Source organism: Durio zibethinus, chromosome 8, assembly GCF_047325235.1.
Source record: "Durio zibethinus cultivar Kanyao isolate XHJ-2024 chromosome 8, ASM4732523v1, whole genome shotgun sequence".
In the NCBI taxonomy this organism is placed as follows: domain Eukaryota; kingdom Viridiplantae; phylum Streptophyta; class Magnoliopsida; order Malvales; family Malvaceae; genus Durio; species Durio zibethinus.
In genome coordinates this window covers 22,991,336-23,015,500 of record NC_143169.1, presented here as the reverse complement: position 1 = coordinate 23,015,500, position 24,165 = coordinate 22,991,336, and the positions used below count along the sequence as shown (strand labels likewise).

General features: G+C 34.1%; 3 protein-coding genes across 7 annotated transcripts; 2 read left to right on the top strand and 1 right to left on the bottom strand.

The window, feature by feature from the left end:
• Nucleotides 1–4,079: 4,079 nt before the first annotated feature.
• Nucleotides 4,080–12,616, top strand: LOC111279033 (phosphoinositide phosphatase SAC2-like). 5 transcript variants are annotated; one of them, XM_022865909.2, is made up of 16 exons: nucleotides 4,080–4,519; nucleotides 5,523–5,727; nucleotides 5,810–5,975; nucleotides 6,686–6,857; nucleotides 7,389–7,465; nucleotides 7,762–7,949; nucleotides 8,058–8,155; nucleotides 8,240–8,373; nucleotides 8,472–8,597; nucleotides 8,946–9,294; nucleotides 9,615–9,736; nucleotides 9,977–10,090; nucleotides 10,480–10,656; nucleotides 10,933–11,103; nucleotides 11,826–11,910; nucleotides 12,197–12,616. In XM_022865909.2, exons 1-16 carry the CDS (start codon nucleotides 4,436–4,438, stop codon nucleotides 12,317–12,319), a joined length of 2,391 nt encoding a protein of 796 aa, XP_022721644.2. In that variant the 5' UTR covers nucleotides 4,080–4,435; the 3' UTR covers nucleotides 12,320–12,616. The 5 variants fall into 5 exon arrangements, with proteins under 5 accessions (XP_022721644.2, XP_022721643.2, XP_022721642.2 ...); XM_022865908.2 differs by having other exon boundaries at nucleotides 6,635–6,857; nucleotides 10,486–10,656; XM_022865907.2 differs by having other exon boundaries at nucleotides 6,635–6,857.
• A 300-nt stretch (nucleotides 12,617–12,916) lies between these two features.
• On the bottom strand, nucleotides 12,917–14,882 carry LOC111279034 (small ribosomal subunit protein uS2-like). The gene is made up of 5 exons (XM_022865916.2): nucleotides 14,525–14,882; nucleotides 13,934–14,196; nucleotides 13,619–13,816; nucleotides 13,322–13,535; nucleotides 12,917–13,229 (listed from the first exon to the last, which is right to left on the bottom strand). Exons 1-5 carry the CDS (start codon nucleotides 14,670–14,672, stop codon nucleotides 13,126–13,128), a joined length of 927 nt encoding a protein of 308 aa, XP_022721651.1. The 5' UTR covers nucleotides 14,673–14,882; the 3' UTR covers nucleotides 12,917–13,125.
• Nucleotides 14,883–14,935: 53 nt separating this feature from the next.
• Nucleotides 14,936–23,466, top strand: LOC111279032 (protein SLOW WALKER 2-like). The gene is given in 17 exon segments (XM_089764779.1): nucleotides 14,936–15,773; nucleotides 16,235–16,310; nucleotides 16,721–16,840; nucleotides 17,692–17,767; nucleotides 18,169–18,237; nucleotides 18,348–18,428; nucleotides 18,818–18,889; nucleotides 19,456–19,548; nucleotides 19,750–19,902; nucleotides 19,992–20,075; nucleotides 20,214–20,361; nucleotides 20,654–20,739; nucleotides 21,198–21,280; nucleotides 21,374–21,570; nucleotides 21,573–21,735; nucleotides 22,057–22,279; nucleotides 22,403–23,466. Coding segments are annotated over 17 exon segments (3,084 nt in total). The 5' UTR covers nucleotides 14,936–15,082; the 3' UTR covers nucleotides 23,072–23,466.
• The last annotated feature ends 699 nt before the right edge of the window (nucleotides 23,467–24,165 follow it).

Below are 24,165 nucleotides of genomic sequence, written 5' to 3'. Positions count from 1 at the left end.
TATTGAGTCACTTATTTAGTGAAATTTTTTTAATTATTTCTTTAGTTATTAATTACCTTTAGTTTAATTAGAGAAAAATATTATATATCTATTATTTGATAGTGAAGATTTTTTTTTAGTAATCCGTAATTTTTTTTTATACATTGAAGAAGTTTTTATCGTAAATCTTAATATACTTTTTTTTGTATTATTAATTATTGATTATTATTTATTATTATGAATTTATTGTAATATATTATTTTTGCGTTAGATTTGTTATTTCAAGTTAAATACCTTAACCAATCACATCTGGACACGTGGCCTCACTTGCGTCTTAAGCAAACAAGAGGGAATCGGAGTATCACTATTACTCCATGCAGGTGACGTGCCTGGTAAGGAGGTAAAACGTCCACGTTTTGATCTTTCCAGCTGTCTCCAGGTACGCCAGATATCTTTGCCACGTTGAAATGGCCATCTATCTTCATCGTCCGATCGTCGTCCCCGGGTCCCGCTCTTCGTTTTGTTTTTTGGCCAGACCGCACTCCGCTGTTGAAAGTCTATTTTATTTCAAACTCAACTTTTATTTATCTTTTTCTTTTGGTCAGTAATAATAAAAGATAGGCAAACACGCAACTCTTTTTTTGCAAATGTTTATATTCCATATTCCATAAGGAACGAGTTGAATTTAAATTATTTTTAAATAAAATTTAAATAAGTCATAAATAATTTAATTCGTTTATACTCGTACTGTCCAATAATAACTTGTAATGAAACAGAAAAAAAAGGTTTTCCGTTTAAAAAAATATAAACATGGGAGTACATAGATATTGTAGTTGATACTTTTTCTTTCCCAAGTACATGCAAATTGTACTTGTATTTGTAATTTTGATTTATTCATAATATTAAAAATAAAAAAATTACCCCCTATTTTCTGTAAAGTGATAAAATTTTTCTCATAATTTAGAAGGCTATAATATCAAATAATTATTATAACATAGCGACTCCAAAAAAAAAAAAAAGTCAAATTACATTATATCAAGAAATATATATATATATATATAGTCTCATAATCTATGGGTGTAAACATTAGGGCTGAGAAAAAATTAAAAAAATAAAAAATTAATTTGTAATTGTAATATTCAGTTCAAAATTTTTTTATTTGATTTGAATTAAATTCATATATTAAATATATATATTAGATTGAATTGAATTTTAAATAAAAAAATAAAATTTATATATATTTTAAAATTTTATAAAATAAAAATAAATATTTTATACTTAAATTTATTTAAATATATTAAAAATTATATTAAAATAATATATAAAAAACAAAAAATTAAATTAAAAAACCATTGAACTAAATTGAATCAAACTAGTAGAATTTGGTTTGGTTTAATTCAGTTCAAATTGTATAAAAATTTGATTTTGATTTTGATTAAATTTTAAAAATTCATAATTTTATACATTATTAAAAAAAATTAAATTAAATTCGATTTGATTCAAATCGTTATCATCTCTAATAAATATGATTAATTAACATGTTATTTCAACATTTATTGTTTATTTAATTTTTATTATTTTTATTAAAATAAAAATCAAATTTTGTTCGTTAAATATAAAACCATATATTAATTATTAAATCACATGTTATATATTTTATAAATTAGTTAATGACTTCTTATACTTTTAACCTAATTATAATACCACAAAAAATTTATTCCCTTATCCCATATTTTTTATATTTCGTACCATTAATTGATGATATAATTATTATTATTATGTCGTGTACATTTAATTTTATTTTAAACTTTAATCCTTAACTATCATGATGTTAACAAACATTTTAATTTTCTTTTTAGAATTTAATTAATATGCTACAAAATAGGCAAACTACTTGAATATGAAGTGTACGGTATGTGCCCAAGTTTTGCAGTAAATTAAGGCAAGCAACAAAATTATGGTGGCAAAAGCTTAGAAAAATATAACCCAAAAATGAAAAATAAAAGGAAAATCCAGCATGGTTATTCTTTAATTCCCATAATTAAATAAATATAATATATAACCGCCATCAAGTCGATCAAAGGAATATTATATTAGCATATTCTTACTCCAGATTGTCATCATATTGATATTTCTTTCCAATTTTATAATAATTTCATTTCGTAACTGAAAACCAAAAGTGAGAAAGAGTCCAAAAACAGGGAAATTTTTGGAAAAATAACTTTTGAAATTAATCCAAAAAAATAAAATTCCAAACCTGAGTTGACTCGGAATCCAAACCGAGTAAAAAACCAGACAAAAGGAGACAAGTCACATGGTAAGCCTAGAGTACAAAATGGTCCCTTGCTTATCAGGACCGTTTAAAAATGGGTAATCGAAATTTCGACAATGATTGATCAACCCCAAGCAAAACTAGTTGGTTGCCCAACTCTCCTCTGTAATTAGGGTTGGCATCGAGCTCCCTCTGATTTAATGCTTTAATAAATTTAAAATTGATTTTATTTAAAATTTTTTTTTATTTTTTTATATTCGAATTCGAATCGATATTATATAAATCGTATTCGATCCGATCCGAAAATAATAAAATATTATTTTTTAAATATAAATATTTAAAAATATTATTATATAAATATATATAAATAAAATAATTAAAAAATAATTTTTTATATAATATCGGATCAGGTGGGGTCGGATTGAATTTGCCTAAAATTCAAACCCGATCTGACCCCGATTATTTTTTAACCTTACCCGATTCGACTCGAAACTCAAATTTTTAAAAAAAAAAAAATCGATCTCATAAGATCGGGTTGGATTGAAACCCGTCGGAGACGGATTGAATTGCCGTCCCTATCTATAATAGTGTATCCACATTGACTTTTGTAGACAAACACTTGGCTTTGAAGAAACATATTACCAAAATTGGTAGTGAATTTATTTTTTATTTATACTTAATAAAACTAGTTAAAGCATTTTCAATAAAATCATATGAAAAAAAAAATAGAAAGACTAATGTCCTAAAAAATTGAAATTGATAATTGTATATGATATAATAGATGACATAAATTATAAATTGTTGTTTTTCGATGTTTATATTAGTATTTATTATTATTAGGGGCAATTTTAGATCCAAAACCATTTTGATCTTTTTTTTTTATTAAAGATTACGGGTAGACAATTAGAGATATTTTAAGTTTTTTATACGATTTGATATATTAAATCGACCTACAAGGTCAATGATACATCAACTCGATCATATTATCATTTACTTTTAAAATAATTCATCATTTATCCATAAATAGAATATTCTAGATATCCAACTATGAGATTTTTTTTCTATTTTTACCATATTTGTTTTAATATCTTTTATTTCTATTCGTGATTTGAATATGAAAATATAAACGTAAAAAATATTCTTTGTTTTTACCCTTTTAACTACTATCTTTCTCTTATTATTTCAGGGTTTCACCGTTAATTTCGAGTTCTACACCAACAAATATATTTGAGTAAAAAACAATATATTTGTTGGATGAACTAAAATTGATAATAATGCATTTTAATTGTAAAAAACAGAAGTTAAAAACAATAGTTTTATGTAGCAATTGTGTTATATCTTTACGGTTACATCATAAGCATTTACATGTAATTTTATATAAAAATATTTTATTTATAATTTTTTATTATAATTAAAAATTTTATAATTATGAGATTTATATAAAATTTGAATGAATCTCATAAATTATAAATTAAATTGATTAATTGTAATATCATGTTATCATGTATGTGATATATAAATTGTGAAAATTTTTTACATAAATATTAAATATTAAAAAAAAAAAAAAAGGCTCTCTAAGTCCCAAGCAATATGCTAATTAGAAGTTAGGCGAACACCAAATCCGCCACTTAACTGATTCAACCCAGTCATTACCATGTCTGAGTCATAACTCGTCAACCAATCATTAAACAGCCGTAAAAAGCGAACTCGTAACGTAACCTATCCAGAAAAAAATTATATTTAAAACACCGATGTTTCGGATTTTTATTATTTAAAAAAAAAAAAAATATATATATATATATATATAGACTTCCGTTATTTTTTTTTTGTCACTTTGTGGTTCCAGTACAATTGCCTTTGCCTTTCTCCTCTGCTTCTGAGCTTCTCCGTCTCCTACTCGATCCCTCTTTCTCTTTCGGAGAAAATCTACCACCTTTAATTTTATTTATTTTTCCTTTTCTTCTAGTTATTTTTTTGTTGGTCGTGATTTCCAGGTTGAATCACTGAGTTGTAATGCGTTTTTGTTTTTATTTTTTCACTGTTTTATCGGTATATGTTGTATTTATAGATTGAATCTTGTAAAGCGAGAGAGGTTTTTTTTTTTTTTTTTTTTGCGGTTTTACGGTGATCTGCGTTTTGGTTGAGCCGAGTTTCGAGCTCGGATAACTTGGATCCGAAAAGCTAATGGCAGCCGAGAACTGCAGTGATGGTAGACCCAACCCGAATCCTTGTTATTTGCAGAAATTCAGACTTTATGAGACTCGCTCGGTATATTTCCTCTCTCACTTGTATATACTTACGTATATATACGTTCTTGTACATGTCTTCGTATGCTTATGTATACGTTTACGTGCGTATAAGGCCGTTGGTTTAAAGATTTTGACTTGTTAGTTTCGTTGCTTATATGTTTATCACGCCAAAGCTCTTCTCGATCCGTTTGCTTATTTTTCCTCCCTTTTCTGGCTTTTTATTAATCCAATTTCTTCTATTCTTCTTTATTTTTTTATCATATATGAGGTTTTTTGGCTTTAGCATTGAAAGCTGCTCTGTAATTTGCTTTGTCCCCCCCCCCCCTAGTTGGCTTGATATTGGAATGGTTTGAATTTTTTTTTCTTAAATAAAGTTTGAAAAATCTAAAAGGGATGTATAATTTCTTTTGCATAAAAAATAATAGCCGAAATACTGATTTTGTTGTTTCTGATGTTGTGAGGTTGACTCATGTTTAATTCGACATGGAAAGTTCTATATGCAATCTAAATTCTGTTGTCAAAAGTATCTGCTTGTTATTATCAGCAGTGCTTTGGTTAGATTAGCATTTCAGAATTATTTAAATATCCAACTCTCTGAATTTTTAGTATGCTAAATTCAACTTAATGCGATGAAGTCTTTATGTAATATGCTCATGATTTTAGGTATTTTTTGTTTGGATATAATTCTCTTTATCTGCAATCATCTTCTATGAAGTGTTAGACTGTTTTTTTATCTCATAGAATCTGTTCAGTACTCATGAGATTGTTGGCGGTGATTGTTAATGTGCTTGGAAGCTACACAAAAATTCATCTTTTGTGATATAGAAATAGTCCCTCTGCTCAGAGCATTTACTGCATTATCTGATAACTTGTCGTTTATTCTCTTATAATGCTGAGAGGAATAGTAGAGCTGCTTTTGTTTTTTTATATCTCTTTTCCTTTTCTCTCAAAACTTTCTTTGAGCTGATAATTATGCCATCTCCATCAAACAATATTAATGCAACATTCCTGGAGTGCAACAGAATTTCTACATGATTGGAAGAGACAAGAACAGAACTCTTTGGAGGGTATTAAGGATTGATCGCTTAGATCCGTCTGAACTAACCATTCTTGAAGATTGTAGAACATACTCAGAAATTGACTGCTGTGATCTGTTAAGACGGATACATGAAGGAAACAGGTCCACAGGTGGACTTAAATTTGTTACAGTTTGTTATGGAATTGTTGGTACGTAATATCTCTTAGGTTCACCACCTTCCCCTTTAATCATTTTCAGTATAAGCTAATGATTTTCTCCTCATTAATTTAGGGTTTGTAAAATTTTTGGGACCTTATTACATGCTGCTGATTACAAAAAGAAGGAAGATTGGTGCAATTTGTGGCCATACTATCTATGCTATTACCAAGAGCGAGATGATTCCAATTCCAAATTTTCCTGTCCAGTCAAATATGGCTTATTCTACGAATGAAAAAAGGTCTTTAGTGAGTTCTGCATGTAAATGTAATATGTCATTGGTACTTATAAGGAGACATATGAGAGTAGCATAGAAAGTGTTCATTGTCCATTTGTATTTAGATGGAATTATGTTATGTTGTGGTTATTTTATCTTCTTCTCAATTAATTATGTTCTCTGGGACAATAATTTGAGTTCTGGACTTCTCTTTTAAAAGTAGAAGAGTTCCATGGTGTGGAGGTAATCTCTGTACTACTTTTGTTGATATGCCATTCATGTTACATCGTTGACGTGGGCCTACACAATTTTAACTTATCTAAACTTTTTCTGGTTAAATCTTTTTTTTTTTGTTTCATATTGAAACAATTAAGTCAGCTTTCACCAATTTAATGTTGCATCTTCTTAGTTAATATCATTTGTAGAGGCTATTGCCAGTTCATTTCCTGCATAAGTACAGGGGCAAACTCCATTGCTGTGTGATGTTAGTATAAGATGTTGAATGAGACAAGGTATCATCAGGGCTTCTGGGGGGAAAATTACTTTCTCTTTATTTCCTGGTTAATATTTATTGTTTAAGCGGTTGTTTCATTTCTGTTGTTTCCTCTTCATCAAATAATAACTAAACCTGCATTAATGTGGCTTGCCTGTTCTTTCTTTCTTGTTTTTCCTTGTTGACATAGATACAAGAAGCTCCTCTGCATGGTGGATCTTACAAAGGACTTCTTTTTCAGCTACTCATACAATGTCATGCATAGTCTTCAAAGAAATTTATGTAAGAATGAGGCAGGACTTGTACACTATGAAACAATGTTTGTCTGGAATGAGTTCCTAACTCGAGGAATCCGGAACAATCTCAAGAATACTCTCTGGACTGTTGCATTGGTATACGGCTTTTTCAAACAGGTATGATATACTTTAGGCATCTTCCTATTCATTAATTTTTGTGATAAGATGGTTATGTTGAAGTAATTATTAATTTTCTTTCAGTTCCTATATCTGTTATGCTTGAAACATGTTGCTTTAGAAGAATCTAGATAACCCTGAACTTTGTTACCATATTCAGCAGTTGTGGAATTTTTTGGGTACGCTGTGGCTGTCTAATCTGATTTGTTGCTTTGCATGTATTAAATGGTATTTTTATTTATTTAATCCACTTTTTTTTTACCAACCATCAAGTTTAAAGTTTCTTTGGTTCTATTTTATTAAATGGAATTCCATTTTCTATAATCTTAAGGAGCTTATGAATGACCCATTTATAACACGTTCTTTCATAACCTTAGCCACCTTACAATGAAGTAACTAAAGCAGTTAAGAAAATGAAGGTTTGCACTTCCAAACTTTTGCTGAACTTGTTTTCTATAATTGTTGTTTCTTTTTGATGCATGGTTTTAAAGTTTTGATCTAACGTTCATTATTTCCTGCTTTGGTATCCAGGTCAAACTTTCTGTGTCTGGCGGGGACTTTAAGTTAACTCTCATTGCAAGACGTTCTCGACATTATGCTGGAACAAGGTTTAGATGCTTTACAAGCTTCTTATTGAAATCTCCGCTGGATTAGTTATATAATTGGGACTGCCTTAACCATTTCATTTGGCCCACAATTCATTTGGAAAATTTGCTTTGTGCTAGTTTCTGTTGCCAAATGCTTTGTGATTTCACCTTATTGTGTTGTTTTCTTCGCTTAATTTTGAGTTCTAGTTTATGATTGCTCCTTTCATATTGTAGATAAAATTTTTTGCTCCTACTTTTGTTGCTAGTCTTGATTCGGACATGAGTCTCATTTTTCTTATACCTCTTCTATTGCATAGGTATTTGAAACGTGGTGTGAATGAGAAAGGTAGAGTAGCAAATGATGTTGAGACAGAACAAATTGTGTTTGAAGATGTTCCTGAACGATGCCCCACGCAAATAAGTTCTGTTGTCCAGAACAGAGGCTCTATCCCCCTCTTCTGGTCCCAGGAAACTTCACGCTTGAATTTGAAACCTGACATCATATGTATGCATTCTTTCTTGTTGAATGAACACACAGAGAGTGAGAAGCATAAATCTGTAGTTTTACATGGTAACTACTGGAGATTTTCCTAATCTCGCCTTTTGTTTCCAGTATCAAAGAAGGATCCAAATTATGAGGCCACAAGACTACATTTTGAAAATCTAGTAAAGAGATATGGAAATCCAATAATCATCTTGAATTTGATAAAGGTAGGCCTTGCGCTTATTATTTCTCTGTTTCCATAAACTTTGAGATGTTCCTGATTCGTTGCTTTCCATTCTGGTGATTAACAGACGTATGAGAAGAAACCTCGGGAAACTATTCTTCTTGCAGAGTTTTCAAATGCGATCAGATTTATCAATGAAAGTTTAACCGAGGAGAACCGTCTGAGGTTCCTCCACTGGGACCTGAGTAGACACTCCAGAAAGTACTTTTATGTCCCCTACCCCCTTTCTTATGCAAAATTCTTATTTACTAATCTTCTAAAGGATGTTTGACTTAATAGAGCTTGATTATTTTCTGCAGAAGTACAAATGTGTTGGCACTGCTAGGCAGAGTGGCTGATTATGCATTAAACTTAACGGGCATCTTTTACTGTCAAGTAACACCAAATTGTAGACCAGAGGGGTTGTTGAATTTATCTTGTTTCGTGTAAGTTTCGCACATGATGTTGATAATATTTTCATGATGTCATAATTTTTGTCTTCCTTTGTTATAAGTCTAGTATATTTTTCAAATATAAACATGTAAAGTTCCTAATCTTTTTACGACTACTTATTTGATCTAAGAATATCTGTTTGCTCTGCTCTTTTGTCGTGAATTATCTCAACCTGTAATTATGCTAGAAAGAAGGCACATCATTTATGCATGTGTAACCTTGAAAAATATAGCCTTTTAGGTTGATCATACTTTTAGGTTTTCGTTGATTTAGTTTGCTGATGCTTTTGCTAATTATTCATGTTAAATACTTGTGCTACTTCGCATGCAAATCATTTGCAGGCAAAATGATGAGTACGTGGCTCAGATAGCTTCTGACAGAAATGATGACGTTGAGAAGTTGGAAACTAATGTTGGTAATGATAAACAGAATTCTAGTGAGAATGTAAAGACCACCACATTCCAAACCGGAGTCCTTAGAACCAACTGCATTGACTGTCTAGATCGCACTAATGTTGCCCAATATTCCTATGGATTGATGGCTCTTGGACGCCAGCTCCATGCTATGGGCTTCATAGACACCCAAACTATTGATCAAAATAGTCCTTTGGCTGAGGATTTAATCAGGGTTTATGAAACAATGGGTGACACCCTTGCTCAGCAGTATGGTGGCTCTGCAGCGCATAACAAGGTAACCCTTCTTATGGATTTAGGGAGCTTTTGTAACCATCGCAAAAGAAATTCATGATAATAAAAAACAAATTTCTTTTTCAAATTCAATACTTGCTCCATCCATGGCTATCAAATTAGTATGTAGGGTTCTTAAATGTTAGAGTAATTCTAGAAAACTTGTGGTAGTAACATGGAGTGGCTGGCACAGTATCATGTAAATAGAGTTTAGTAGTTGGGCTTCAGAGCCATAGATCATTATCTGCTTTTGGTTGTACTGAAACCTTTAAAGTATTAGGTCCTGAGTACATTTTATTATTCTGCATTGGTCATGTTAAACAGATATTTTGCCAAAGGAGAGGTCAATGGAAAGCAGCGACTCAGTCCCAGGAGTTCTTTAGAACCTTGCAACGTTACTATAGCAATGCATACATGGACGCGGAGAAGCAAAGTGCCATTAATTTGTAAGATAAAAACAAGCCTCATTCTTCACATAACTTTAGTAGCTTATAACAGGAAATGCTTGTAGTCTTGTGCAAATTGCATTTCTTGATATATGACACATAGGATATGTCTGGAAGCACAGAGGGTCCATGCAATGGGGAGTCCCCCCACTGTACTGCTCTGTGCTACCAAATGGTCTCTTATAGTGCATAAGTATGATGAAGGATAATACTCCTAGAATTTGGCATTATTCTTTGCAGGTTCTTGGGTCATTTTCAGCCACAACAGGGTAAACCAGCACTCTGGGAGTTGGATTCAGACCAACACTATAGCGTTGGAAGGGATGGTCCTAATCTTTTTAATGAGAATGCTAGGTATATCAAGTCTCTGAATTGCAAATACCCGTTATACCAAATTTCCAGTTCCAAGGATTTCTGTGAGACTATATATTGCTAAATATTCTAGTTCTTGATATAATATGCATATGTTTAGCAATATTCTAATGATTTTATATACAATGTTGTGTTTGTAAATCTAATAAGTTTTAAGATTTTATCGCAATGATTGTTTTGAAAACTGCACAAGTTTTGCTTTGTGATCAATAAGGAGTGCTGCACTTGAATAATAATATCAATATTCATTCTTCTGCTTGTTGTAGGATAGGTAATTGATATTTTTTGGCCTGCTGCTGTGTGATATCAGTTTAATATAGTAAATCTAACCTTTCTTGCAAAAAACAGCTAATGAGGTCACTTTCAAATAGCTGTAGGACTTCTTTTAAAAGATCACTGTCTGATGGCAACATTCTTTGTGGAACCCACTCTCCCATGGCTGCTCCAAATGTCAGACACCATCGGCCTTTGTCTGAAAATATAGGAGCTACCCATGGTCTTTCTGATTCAACTCCAGAGATGCCAACTTGTGAAATTTCATATTCCAGGTGTGCCCAAACATTTTTTTGTTCCAAGTTTATTATGATAGTCGTTGATATAATAAAATAGTATCTCTTGATTGAAAATTTCTGCTGAGATTGTAGTTCTTGCTATAGGTTTATAGCAAGGTTCCATCCTAAAGGTGCCAACATCTTAAAAGTTTGACATGTGTTGTTGGTTGTACCAAGGAACTATGATAACAAAACCACCTTCATTAAAATAATTAAACTGATTCAGAGACTTCATCAGCTGCCCCGCTGACTAAATATTGGCCGGTTTTCTAGGTTTACCCCAAGAATGTCTTGCAGGCAGCTTTTCGGAGATATAGTGGATCATTTTCTTGAAAGTAATCGCATATGTTATGATGAAAATGGGGATGGATGTAATTGCACTAATTTCGATATGGACTGGCTTTCTTCATCTGGAAATTCATGTGACGATGATATATATGACAGGTAAAGTTATCTTCATTAAGGTTACTTGATAAAAGCAGAAAACTTTCCAGATAATGTTTTCCTCTGAAAGCAACTACCACTTATGTGTGCTTCTTTCCTTTCTTAGCTAGTACCATGACCACAAATATTAATTTGAACACAACCATTAGCTACTTACTTTCAATTTGCTATTAACTAGAGGGAGAGAGAAAGGAAGGAAACAAGAGTCATAGTTTTGTCATTATACTATTCCCCAAAGATGTAGGAGTGATCACTTATATATTCACTTACTTTTAGGTCCTTATTTTATTTCTATATTTCTAGAACAGTTGCATTAATTTTTGAATAAACACAATTTATATCAATTGTGTCAACTTGAATGAAGACAGAAGACATTAACCACTTTGCCCTCTCAACCTGAGATGGAATATTATTTCCGAAAAATGAAAATTTGCACTGGTACAAACTTTCCAAACCAGAATAGAACGTCTGCAACCCTTTTGGAGAACATCTCCGTCTGGACTTAAAAAACAAAATGAAATTAAACACATAATTGAAAAGGAAAAAAATGGAATAGTATGTGGAAATTTTATTGTAATTATCTCAGTAAAATAATGTTGATTTGTGGTGAAAAAATCATTTCTGCAGTCTTTGCAAAGACATAAATATTTAATCGTAGTTGCAAAAATTGCAATTCTGTGTTTCACTGCTGAAATCTCATGAGTCTGTATTATTGCCGGCAGGTCTACCACGGGCCTATCCTCTGAAAATATTGAAGTAAAAATTGATATGACCACATCTCTAAGTGAGTCTGGTTCGAGCATAAAGGTTAGTACTTTGTTGTTTTTCATTTGATTAACAACAGTAACTGAGATGAGCTAAATTACTGCAAGAGATGATTCTTTCCGTGAAATCTCAACACACATACGTCTGCTGGACAGTATATAGATATAGAGAGAATATTTTTATGTTATCTGAGGTTTGAGTTGCTAACGTTTGAGTTGTATTCGTAGGGTTTAGTTTTCGAGTACATGATTTCGAATGCATATTCATCCATTTGATTTAACCATGCCACCGGTTAAAAACAATCTTTTTTTTTTTTTTTTTGGTTCAGGGAGGGGACCGAACTGCATCTGAACTCACTTGTGATGGTATTCTGGATAAATTTTCTGAGAGCTTTGTGAATTGGGTAACTCATGGAGATATGCTTATTCCGTTAAAGCTTACTTCGAAGTAGTTTCATTCGACATTTTGTTTCAACCACAACCAAAATGAACCCATCATTTCAAAATAAAAAATGATGATGAAATTGGCTGAGAAGGAATAAGAGTTGCGGTTTCCGCCGAGAAAAAGTAATTTTCAGTTTGTGTAATAACGACACATTTTTCTTAATCATAAAATTTCTTAGAGAGAATGTCAGAGGAAGCACAACCAGTACATAGTCGATTCATTTTGGACCTCTGACCACCTCAATCTGCAAAGATTCCTGTAAATATTTCATAAATAGATGAATGCCTCCTGAGCCCTTGACATTGTTGGCATGCTTGTATTTCCATTTACATCATAACTCTTTGGAAATAACATACCCACGTTCAAAATTGATCCTATCATGTTTCGTAATTCATACCGCAAGCCCGAGGCTCGCTCAATTGACAAGATGGCCTGGTTGATACATTTGGCACATCGAGTTTGATAGATCTAAGAACAAAAACCTCTGAATGGATTTGAAATTCCATAATCTCGAATAAGTTTCAGACTTTAAAACCTTGTTAGTTTGAAACAAGCCTTCAAATCTTATCCAATTCAATCAAAATTAATGATAACATTGCCCCAGTAGGAAAAAATGAAAAGCATGTATCTAGCTTTCTGATGACAGTCATTTTCGCATATAACAAAAAAATTTTCATCAATTAAGAAACCAACACAATAACAAAAATCTCTAAGCCATTGATGCGAAAACTATAACTAAACTGTGCCAAAAACACAATTCCATCTTAATGATAGAAGTTCAAACTAGCTCATTTTAAAAGCAAGAACGTTCTCTCATTCCCAGCCAGTAGGAGCGGTAGCAGTAACATCAATGCCAGAATCGGTGATATGTGGTGCAGGTGCAGTTGCAGTATCCCAATCATTGGCATTAACAGCGACTGCATTTGAAATTTTAAAGAAGATCAGCAAAGGAAACAAACATCAAGATTTAAATTTGAAGTAATATCCACAATAACAAAACATTTCTTACCTTGTTCACCCCAATTAACAGCAGGAACACCAGAAATAGGTGGCTGAACCACATCAGCGGACCACTGATCACTTATTTGCCTGGGCCATTGGTCAGTTGCTAAAGCACCCATTCCGTAATCTACAGCAGGAACTCCATAGTCAGGGGCAGCAACTGCTTCCTCCTCCTCCTGCTGTTTAGCTTCCTCAGGCTCCCTGTAGAAATATAAATCCACCTACATACAGAGTCAAGTATGAGAACATGAAGGTATAAAACATTCAAATTATAGACACATTATAATGGTGTTCTCTGTTTTACCATCACATCCCATTTCTGTCCAGGAGCAATTGTACCACGCATCTGAAGAACCATCCTTGCTAACAGCCAGAAAAGACAGCCAATGCTGTGCTTTCCCTTGTTATTAGCAGGAATACCAATGTCAACATATCGCATTGGTGAGTCAGTATCACAAAAAGCAATGGTTGGAATGTTTCCAAGAGCTGCTTCCTTGATAGGCTGCAGATAATATACTCAAATGTCAGCTAATCCAAAACCATTGCATATAGAAAGTATCATCATTTCCTACATGTTGAAACACAATAAAGCTCAATTCGACAGTAAAGCACACTTTACCTGATGATCAGTCCTAGGATCTGTAAGGATAAGAAGGCGAGGCTCACTGAAAGATGTCTGAAGTTGGTTAGTGAATGTACCGGGAGTGTGCCTTCCAGCAATTGCATGAGCACCAGTGTGCTGCGCAAATTTCAGTACAGCTCTCTGACCATAGGGCCTTGCAGATTGGACAATGATATCTTGGGGGTTCTCTATAGCAACAATTACCCGTGCTGCGAGCTGAAGCTTCTCCCAGGTCTTGCCAAGGTTGATGATGTAGATTCCTATAATATATTTTAACAAATGAAATGAGAAAAAACAACACTAAAATTAAAGCCTTTAACAGACCTTATATCTCTTCAAAAATACACTCTTAACTAATCAAATAAAACAAAGAAAATCCAAAACTTAAAAAATATAACACTGAAAAAACAACCCAAATCTCAAAACACAAAACATATGCAAAAAAAGGGAAACTTTAAGCTGGAGCAGCAAAAACCCAGGAACTCAAACTAGTGATAATTCAAGTCAAAACACAAAATGAACACAACATAGAAATAGATAATGGAAGAGAAAGGATATAGCTACACAGAAAAAAAATGTGAAATTTACCGTCATTGCGGCGCTTAAAGACGTAACGCTCCATTTGGAAATCACAGTTCTTGGTACCCAGATGGACTTCGGCAGCCAACATCATTTGGATGTCGGCTTCTTTAGGAGATAGCTGCCTTGCGGTTGCTGGGGCTGTCGTGGTCGCCATGATTTGTTTTCTTTACTGCTAAACCTTTAAAAGGGATGAGGTTTTCGCGGGGGAGATAATGAAGATGGAAATCAAATGAGGCGCCGGTGAGACGGTTGAAGGGAGTTTGTCAGTTGCTTATAATGTTAGGGTTTTTAAGGCTGGGGGAAACCTAGTTGATTAAATGACCGAGTTAGCCTTGTTGTTTCTTCATATTTTCTAACCTAACCCAAAAACTCTTTTTTTTTTTTTGTTTTATAGAAAGGAAAGCCCAATGATTATTTAGTCAAATTTTGAGAAAAACCCAAAATTCTTAAGGAATTGGAAAATAACCCCCAAATCCTTCTCTAACACCCTATACGATCCTTCAAACTTGAACCCTACGCCCAAAGCCTTCTTTATCTCTTCGTTGTTTGAAGCTCTTGTGCAAAATGTCAAACTCGAAAACTCCACAAGACGTAGAGCTCCTGAAATCCGATATAGCTTCATTTGCTTCCTCTCTTGGCTTCTCCACCGATGCTTCCCTCCCTTACTCGGGTTTCAACGATGTCGATTTTCGCAAAACTGGTTCCCTTAAACCTCCAAAGCCCCCGAGAACCCCAAACAACGAAAAACGGAGTTCCCAACTTCAGAAGAAACCTAACAATACCCATGTCCCAAAAACTGATAAAAACACCAAAAACAACCAAAGACCCAAGCCTAAGCCTCCAGTTTTGTCACTTGAAGACACCAATAAGAATGATAGTGTTTTTAGAGAACGTGACAAGTTTAAGAATGTGCCAGCTTTGCCTTTGGTGAAAGCGAGTGCTTTGAGTGTATGGTACGAGGATGAGTTGGAGTTGGAGAAGAAAGTGTTTGGAGAAGAAGGGAAAGGGAAGAAGGCTATGGAAGTTAGAAATGTGGACGAGTGGAAGAGATTGGTAGAGAAAAAGAGGGAACTTGGGGAGAGATTGATGTGGCAATATGCGAAAGATTATGAGTTATCGAAAGGGAAGTCCGGGGATATGAAGATGGTGTGGGCTAGTCAGAGGTCAGGGACGGCTGCTGATAAAGTTTCTGCTTTTTCATTCGTTGTTGCAGATAATCCTGTTGCCAATTTGAAGTCGCTTGATGGGCTTTTGGGTATGAATTTTTTTTTTTTTTTGTAAAGTTTTAAGGAGTTCGGAATGTTTGGTTGTTATGGTTTGAATGCATTTTTTATCTTTGTGGTGTTTGACCCATTTCTGAATTTATGCTCATTTGATGAACTTTTGGTTATGTTTGCCTGCAAAATTTATGAGAGTGCTTATTCTTTTGTTTGCTGTTAAAAACTTAAAATTATAGGTATTAGATAAGCTTTTTATGGGTATGCTTGTCGATTATATGTTTTTAGGCATTTAATTTGTGGCTGTGGCTTTAGTTCTACATGCTGGATTTTGCACGCTAAATGCTCTTTTCATAAGTTTCTTCGAATAATGTACCGATGACAAAAGTGTTCTTTTTTCTACATCAAGATTACGATATGCATTTGATTTAATAGCCCCAGATGATACTTCCCCCTATTTGTTGAACTGCAGTTGTTCTAATTGAATTCTCTGTTGCAGGGTTAGTGACATCGAAAATTGGAAAGCGTTATGCATTTACGGGATTTGAAGCATTAAAAGAACTTTTTATTTCAAAGTTAGTTCTCTCTCTCTCTCTCTCTCACACACACTCTCCCTCTCTACCTAGTTAATCCCCGTTCCTTCTCAATCTTGCACATGCATGTAGTTTATGTGCTGCTTTCGAATATTAGTGAAAAGTTCTGGGTGAATAGCGGCTAAGGTAGGATGTATAAGAGCTTTTTCATGCTAAGATGTGCCCTAGATTGGTGACCTCTGTCTATAGTGGCTATTCTTTAATATTTTTTCAAGCTAATGACATTATAGACACAAATCATGGCTATGCACTTGATGATATCTAGATTTTAGTACGTCTGGGTAGATTTTCCAAAACCCAAGGTGGGAAGTGTATTTTGACAAAGTCTGATGGTTTTTGTAATTTTGTATGTACTTTTCCCATTTACTAGTTACATGCTTCAATTTTTTCAGGTTATTGCCTGATCAAAAGCTGAAAACACTTTTACAGCGTCCTGTTAATGACCTTCCAGAGACAAAAGATGGTTATTCTCTTCTACTTTTCTGGTATTGGGAGGATTGCTTGAAGCAGAGGTATTTTTAACTGTTTCTTTTTTTAACCTTGTGGCAGTTGTTTTGCGTTAGTAAGATTCCTGTAAGTTGGTCTCTTGGTCAAATTTTAATCAGAATGGTCATTGAAACCCAAAATAGATTAATTTAGGCATGTGTGTGGTTTATGATTCCTATATGTTGGCTTCTTATAAATTGGCTGGCCGTACAAGCATTTGTTGATTAAGAATTGTTCTGGCATGTGTATGGTTTATCTATATTCATAAACATCTGAATATGTAAGAAAAAACTTAGTGATTTTTTATGTATGATCTCTCTTATTGGATGGGCTGGATAAGATATTTCTGGAGTAAGTGATGCTGTAAATGTCTCATCTGTTGGTTATAATTGAAGGGAAGAGATTCTTCTGAAGATTGCATTTTAAAGTTTTATATATATATATATATATATCTGGTTTTAGTAACCACTAATGTGTTAAAGCTAATTTTATTTAATAGTGATTGGTTTTGCACTTTTTTTATCAAGTAAAACCTACATCTTTGATCTATCATTAACTATCTAATTTCTACTATTAGAGAATTTAGATATTAAAATCAGAAACTGCAACTGCAATATGGGTTTTAAATTACTTCAGGCATCTATTTGCTTTTAATAAAATTATTTTTCTGGCTATCGCGAGAGTGAGGCATTATGTGATTGATGAGAGTAGAGGATTGCATCCTTTTAAAGCATAGGATACTAGCTTCTATTTTACTTGATTTCACTTCCTAAATTTCCTGTATATTAGAAACCCCTCATGCCAATTTCAACTGGAATTGATTATATACTTCAGTCATATAAATTCATGTCTTACGCATATTGAACAACTTTTTCAGGTATGAACGTTTTGTCATTGCAGTGGAGGAGGCTTCAAGAGATATGTTACCTGCTCTGAAAGACAAGGCACTGAAGGTTAGTGTTCTCTGCTAATCTGTGCATCACTTGTGCTGATTAGCATATCTTACTTTTTGTGGATGAACGACTAAAACAAGCTTATCCTGCTTATAAATTGTGCAATCGTTGAAGCTTTTTGACATTTCATTGTATGCGTTAGTTGGAATTCCCATTTGCATGTTAGTTTAAGCTGACTGGATGCAACTAATTGGAAGTCATCTAATTTAACTGAGTTGGACTGAAAATAGATCATAGATCAGTCAAGAGCACCTTGCTCTGAATCGTGCAAGGTCAAGGTTTTACTTGTAGGATTGGAATCAGATATCCCCTAATATGAGCACTTAGAAATGCTTGTTCTCTTTCCATTGTTGTTTCAATAGGTTGTTTTACAAATGTCTTAACTTTATTACATTTTACAGACCATTTATGTACTGCTAAAGAGCAAATCAGAGCAAGAACGCAAGCTGCTGTCTTCACTAGTTAACAAAGTAAGTTGATATTGAATTGCTTGAACACTATTTTCTTTTGAAAACATATGCATTGCTAGAGCTTTTTAGGCTGTTCTAATTTTGTTTATTTGTTCTTTGGTTATCTACAGCTTGGAGATCCTCAAAATAAGGGTGCGTCAAATGCTGACTTTTATTTATCAAACCTTCTATCCGACCACCCTAATATGAAGGTAAAAGTTATCATTCCTTTTACAGTCACTTGGTGGGGTTTTTATATGTTACATTATGCACACGAGTTAAAAGATGAGAGTTTTGTTTTGAAGGGATGCATTTCAAAACTAGCTAAATTTGTAGTTTAAGATCATTAACTAGCTAAATTTGTAGTTTAAGATCATTGGTATTATGGTATGTAAGAGCAATTGGCTACCCTCTTGGCTATAGAAGGTGATGTAGACATAATTGTAGGACCATAAATTTGAAAATATTGAAGTGAATGTGCAGGAATTATCAATGTTGTTATTGCCTGCATATCTTACTGAGAGAAAAGTTTCTGGTATTCTTTTACATCTTAGTGATGCATGTAGCATTATATTTTGCCAACAACTTTCTTTTTTGGCAGGCTGTGGTTATTGATGAAGTGGATGCTTTTCTTTTTCGGCCTCATTTAGGACTACGTGCAAAGTACCATGCTGTACGTCCATCCAGTTCTTCTGCTAATATGATATTATATAAACCTTGTAACATGCCGCCATTTCAACCTCGTTTATCATCATTTTTATTTACTGTCAATAATAGTGAATCATGAAAATTTGACAGTGAAGTGCCTAATTGTGGTAGTGCTGATCAGGGAATGTGGTTTGCATGTGTTATTTTTGAGCCATCAGATGAGGGAGAAAATTTCATCTCTCGTTTTAAAACCATAGGAGGGTCTTAAGAAATTAAAAAAAAAAAAATGTTTTATATCTATTAGCAGTCACATTTATCAGTGCAAAATATTTTTTCTTTGATTTTACTTGCCATAAAAGTGCTATTACTGTCAATTATTTGGAATTGCTTGTTATAATTAGAAGTTTGTCTCTGTATTACATGAATTGTTTTGTTTTACAAACATAACATTGTCAGTGATTGAGCTGGGTTTCATTCTTATGGATTTTGAGTTGACTGTTGATGGAAGGTCTTATTTAAGTTCTGTCAGAGTCTTTTTTTTTAACTCTGTTAGTCAAAGTTAACTTCTAATATGCCCTTTGTCATGTATAGGTCAACTTTTTGAGCCAAATTCGTTTGAGTCACAAAGTAGATGGACCAAAGGTAGCAAAACGTTTGATAGATGTATACTTTGCACTTTTTAAGGTATGTGCAGAATTCTACTTAATTACATGCTTTAATTTGAACGGCTGCATGTGCAGTATCCTACTCATGTAACGAACTACATGGATGAAGTTTTAATATTTTTCTCTAGACATGTGGTTGTAGTGTTAGTATGTTTCATTACCCTCCTAATTAGTGAGATTGTGAAAAGAAGAGATTAGAATTTATATTTCACAATTTCAGGTACTGATTACTGAGGCAGGAAGAAGTCAGCCACTGGATAACAAAAGCAACAAGGCAGTAAAAGGTACTCCTAGGTCTATGGAGAACAAACAAAAAGGTAGTGAAGGATCTCATGTTGAATTGGATTCAAGACTTCTGTCAGCTCTCTTAACGGTCAGTGTTGTCAGTGTGAAAGTTACCATGCTTGATTTTGGAAAAGACTTGCAACTTTTTCCACCTTCCCCAACTTCTCCTTTTTGCAGGGAGTTAATAGAGCATTTCCTTATGTTTCAAGCAATGAAGCTGATGACATTGTTGATATTGAGACACCAATGCTCTTCCAACTGGTAGGCTACAAGACTTGGCACTTCTTTGTTTATTAGCCAGCCAGAACATGTGGTTGATAGATGTTTAGATTTTAGTCATTGATGAGCATTAACATAATCATGGATCTTGGATATCAACATGGACAATTTATTTTGCAGGTTCATTCCAAGAACTTCAATGTTGGAGTTCAAGCATTAATGCTTCTTGATAAAATCTCGTCCAAGAATCAGGTTGTCAGTGACCGATTTTACCGGGCCTTGTACTCAAAACTCTTACTTCCAGCTGCTATGAATTCTTCTAAGGCAAGTGAAGTTGAGTTTGGTTACTTTTTTGTTTAGAACTGTGGTCTTTGTGTTCATATAAAGGAATTACTGGAAAATAAATTGCAGAGCCTTTTCAATTGGATACCTTGGTGCATATTGTTTGACATCCAGGCTATTCATTGACTTCATAATTATGTGGAACATGATGATTTTATTTCTGATTATTACTTCTTCAAACCGTATCACAATTCACTTAATACTATATTAGCATACAGATGCCTTTGTGGATTCTACTACAAAATCCCTACATTTACATGGCATGTTTTTCCAGGCAGAAATGTTTATTGGACTTCTTCTGAGAGCCATGAAAAGTGATGTCAATTTGAAACGTGTGTCTGCCTTTTCAAAACGTATATTGCAGGTAAGTGATGCACTGCATTCTTCCTTTGCTTGCTCCTTGTATTTGTTGGTGCTTTGAGAGAAAGCATATAAGGATGATTGTATAACTACTTTCCATTTCATTGTTAATTTTTTATAGTGCATGAATGAATGTTGTGTGGGCATTTCTGCAAGTTTAATCATTATCCTTTTTGCCTTGTTGGCTATAATTGGCATAATTGATTTTTATAATTTTCAATTTTATTCCCATATTGCCTGTGCCTTTCTGGTTGCCTAGATATGGGGCAGGATATTGATAACCTTAGAATAGGACAGCTTTTATTTTTGCATAGCACTTTTATATCTTTGTTCAGTTTCTTGTGATACTACTTTTTTAGTTTGTATAACATGTATTTCTACAAGTAAACTTGGTGTTGTCTGATTTCTATAGCTTTCAGTGTGTGTAGTTCTTCAAATTTTAACAATTTGAATATCTGCCAGGTTGCACTTCAACAACCAGCCCAATATGCATGTGGTTGCCTTTTTCTTATCTCGGAAGTTCTCAAAGCAAGGCCACAATTGTGGTAAGGCTGGTTTCATTTAGATGTGCCATGCACCAAATTGTATTATGCGTGAAAGTTTTTCTCTTCTGAGTAAAATGCTTTTCCAATGTTCAGGAATATGATGCTCCAGAATGAGTCAGTTGATGAAGATCTTGAACACTTTGAAGATATTATAGAGGAAACAGACACTGAACTGAGCTTGGCGTCAAAGAAAGAAGAAAATAATACTGGTGTCCATGGTGGTGAAGCTGCTAACTCTGGTATTGATTCTTCAGAAGATGAAGATGTCTTGCCATCCTCTTATTCTGATGATATGCTTCTGATGATGTGGATGAATTGTTTGTAACAGAGAGTTCAAAGGATCTGCATAAAACCAAATCAATATCTGACCAAAATGCACTGAAACCTCAAGTATCCTCAACCCAGTCTTTCCTGCCTGGAGGATACAATCCAAGGCACAGGGAACCTTCTTATAGGTACGTTTCCTGTCATCTTTTTCTAGCTTCTGGTGTTCTATCTATTTACACTGCTTATATCTAAGTATGCATGACTAACTAATAGATCTTCATATGCATTGACGTCATTCTCATACTGATTATTAAGGGAGGAAGATTTTTTCTGTCAATCAAGAGAGGAACTGCAAAGTAATTATATGGTCTAGGGGCTTTTTTTTTCTTTTTAAAATTGTCATTATATGAATTGCACTATGAATTTTATATTTGATTTTCTTTTTTGTCTTGTTGGATTTTTAATGACAATTTTGTTCTTTCTATGACTGTATATTACTGTCTCAACAGCAATGCAGATCGTGCAAGCTGGTGGGAGCTGATGGTACTTTCAACGCATGTTCACCCCTCAGTTGCCACCATGGCTGCCACCCTTCTGTCTGGTGTCAATATTGTTTACAATGGAAACCCATTGAATGATCTATCACTTACCGCCTTTCTAGACAAGTTTATGGAGAAGAAACCAAAAGCAAGCTCATGGCACGGGGGATCCCAAATTGAACCTGCCAAGAAGGTTAGCTTAAACTTGTCATTCAAAGACCTTTTGCTTTGAGGTTTTATTGAATTACCCTATGGTGGAAGAGCCTAGCTGCCAATAACTTTAAAAATCTGCTGACTTATTGTTCTGTTTCCTCAGCTTGATATGAGTAACCATTTGATTGGACAAGAGATTCTGTCATTAGCTGAAACAGATGTTCCCCCTGAAGATCTTGTCTTCCACAAATTTTATGTGAACAAAATGAATTCCTCAAAGAAACCAAAAAAGAAGAAGCAGAAGAAAAGCGCAGAGGAAGAAGCTGCTGAAGAATTGTTTGATGTTGGTGGCAATGACATGGATGATGATTATGTGAATGGCGATGATGACAGTGATAACGAAGAGATTGATAATATGTTGGACTTGGCCAATCCTTCTCCAGATGCAGATGGGGACTATGATTATGATGATCTAGACCAAGTTGCCAATGAAGATGATGACGACTTGATTGGTAATGCCAGTGATGCAGAGATGGACTTACCCTTGGATGATGCTGATGGAGAGGACTTTGGTGCTGATGCCGGCAATGATTGGATTGATGATAATGGTGATGATGCTGTTGCTATTGGAGATGCAGATGATCTTAGCGATGGTGAGGATGGATTTCATCAAAGAAAAAGGAAACGAAAGTCTGGCAAAAGGGCTTCAGTATCTCCCTTTGCAAGTTTTGAAGACTATGAGCATTTGCTAAACGAGGATAGTCCAACAGAGAAAGAATCCATAATAAGAAAAAAAAGGCCCAAGCCAGGGAAAAAGAAGTCATCTAAGTGAATCCTGGCTTATTCAGAATCTCATGGTATCACATTGTGAACGTTTTGTTTTATGATGTGCCAGAGGATTGATCCCTTGAACTTGTACCCTCCATCAATGATGGAAGAGACATGCCTCGCTCTGGATGAAGGAATGAACAATATCCCCAACTTCTAGCGTCTGGAGAAGCAAAAAGCTCGTAACTATGGTTCCTAGTATTTGCACCATTTTCTGGAAGCAACATGCCTGGGGAGTGGAGGGCAAGGAATTTTCTAAGCAAGAAAATTGTTTTTTTTTTTTCTCTTACATACTAATATTATTGTATTAATTATTTGTTATTGTTGTCATCTTATAAACAAGTACATGTCCGATGGAAATTTTGGTGGCAAGTGGTATTATGTTTGGGGATTGACGAATTCTTAAACGAGCAGAAGGGCTAGTGCTTCATTGAGTAAACTGTTTGAAGTTCACTTTTACTCATCACATGTATGTGGCCCTTCATTAAATGGCTTAACTCTCCTTGAACCTGATCTTAATCTTTTAACAAAGATTTACCTATATCCTTTACCTTAAGATGGACGGAGGAGTTTGGAATTTCTTTGAATTCTGCAGTTTTACTAGCACGTGTTTCATCAAACAATGTTTGATTCCTCGAGTTTTCAAAGTCGAGAAACTCAAGTTCAACGCCTAAACCTAGCTACCCCCACTGTTGTTTGCGATGGAAACGCCAATAATTCCAATTTCTTGTTTCCCACAAAGCCATGGCCATAGGCCATCCATTTTAAACTACGGCAGCTTCAACCGTTTTAGGCTTTAGTGGCAGAGGAAGCTCTCAGCAGCCACTGTCAAAACCCCATTTTCACATCTAGCTGTGACAGCCGTCGCCGACACATTGGCATTCTCAGGCAACCAGAACTTCTTTATCGGCTGCTGGGTTGGCTTCCTTTCAAGTCTGATGTCTTTACGCCCTTAAATATCCCCACATTTCCTCTTACCACTACTTTTGATCACCAACGTGTTCTAGTTTCAACAGTAACCTGAAACTCAAAGCAAGAATTATTGTTAGCAAAAATACATGATACCAAAATCAAAACCCTGAAAGGCTTTTTGTGGTA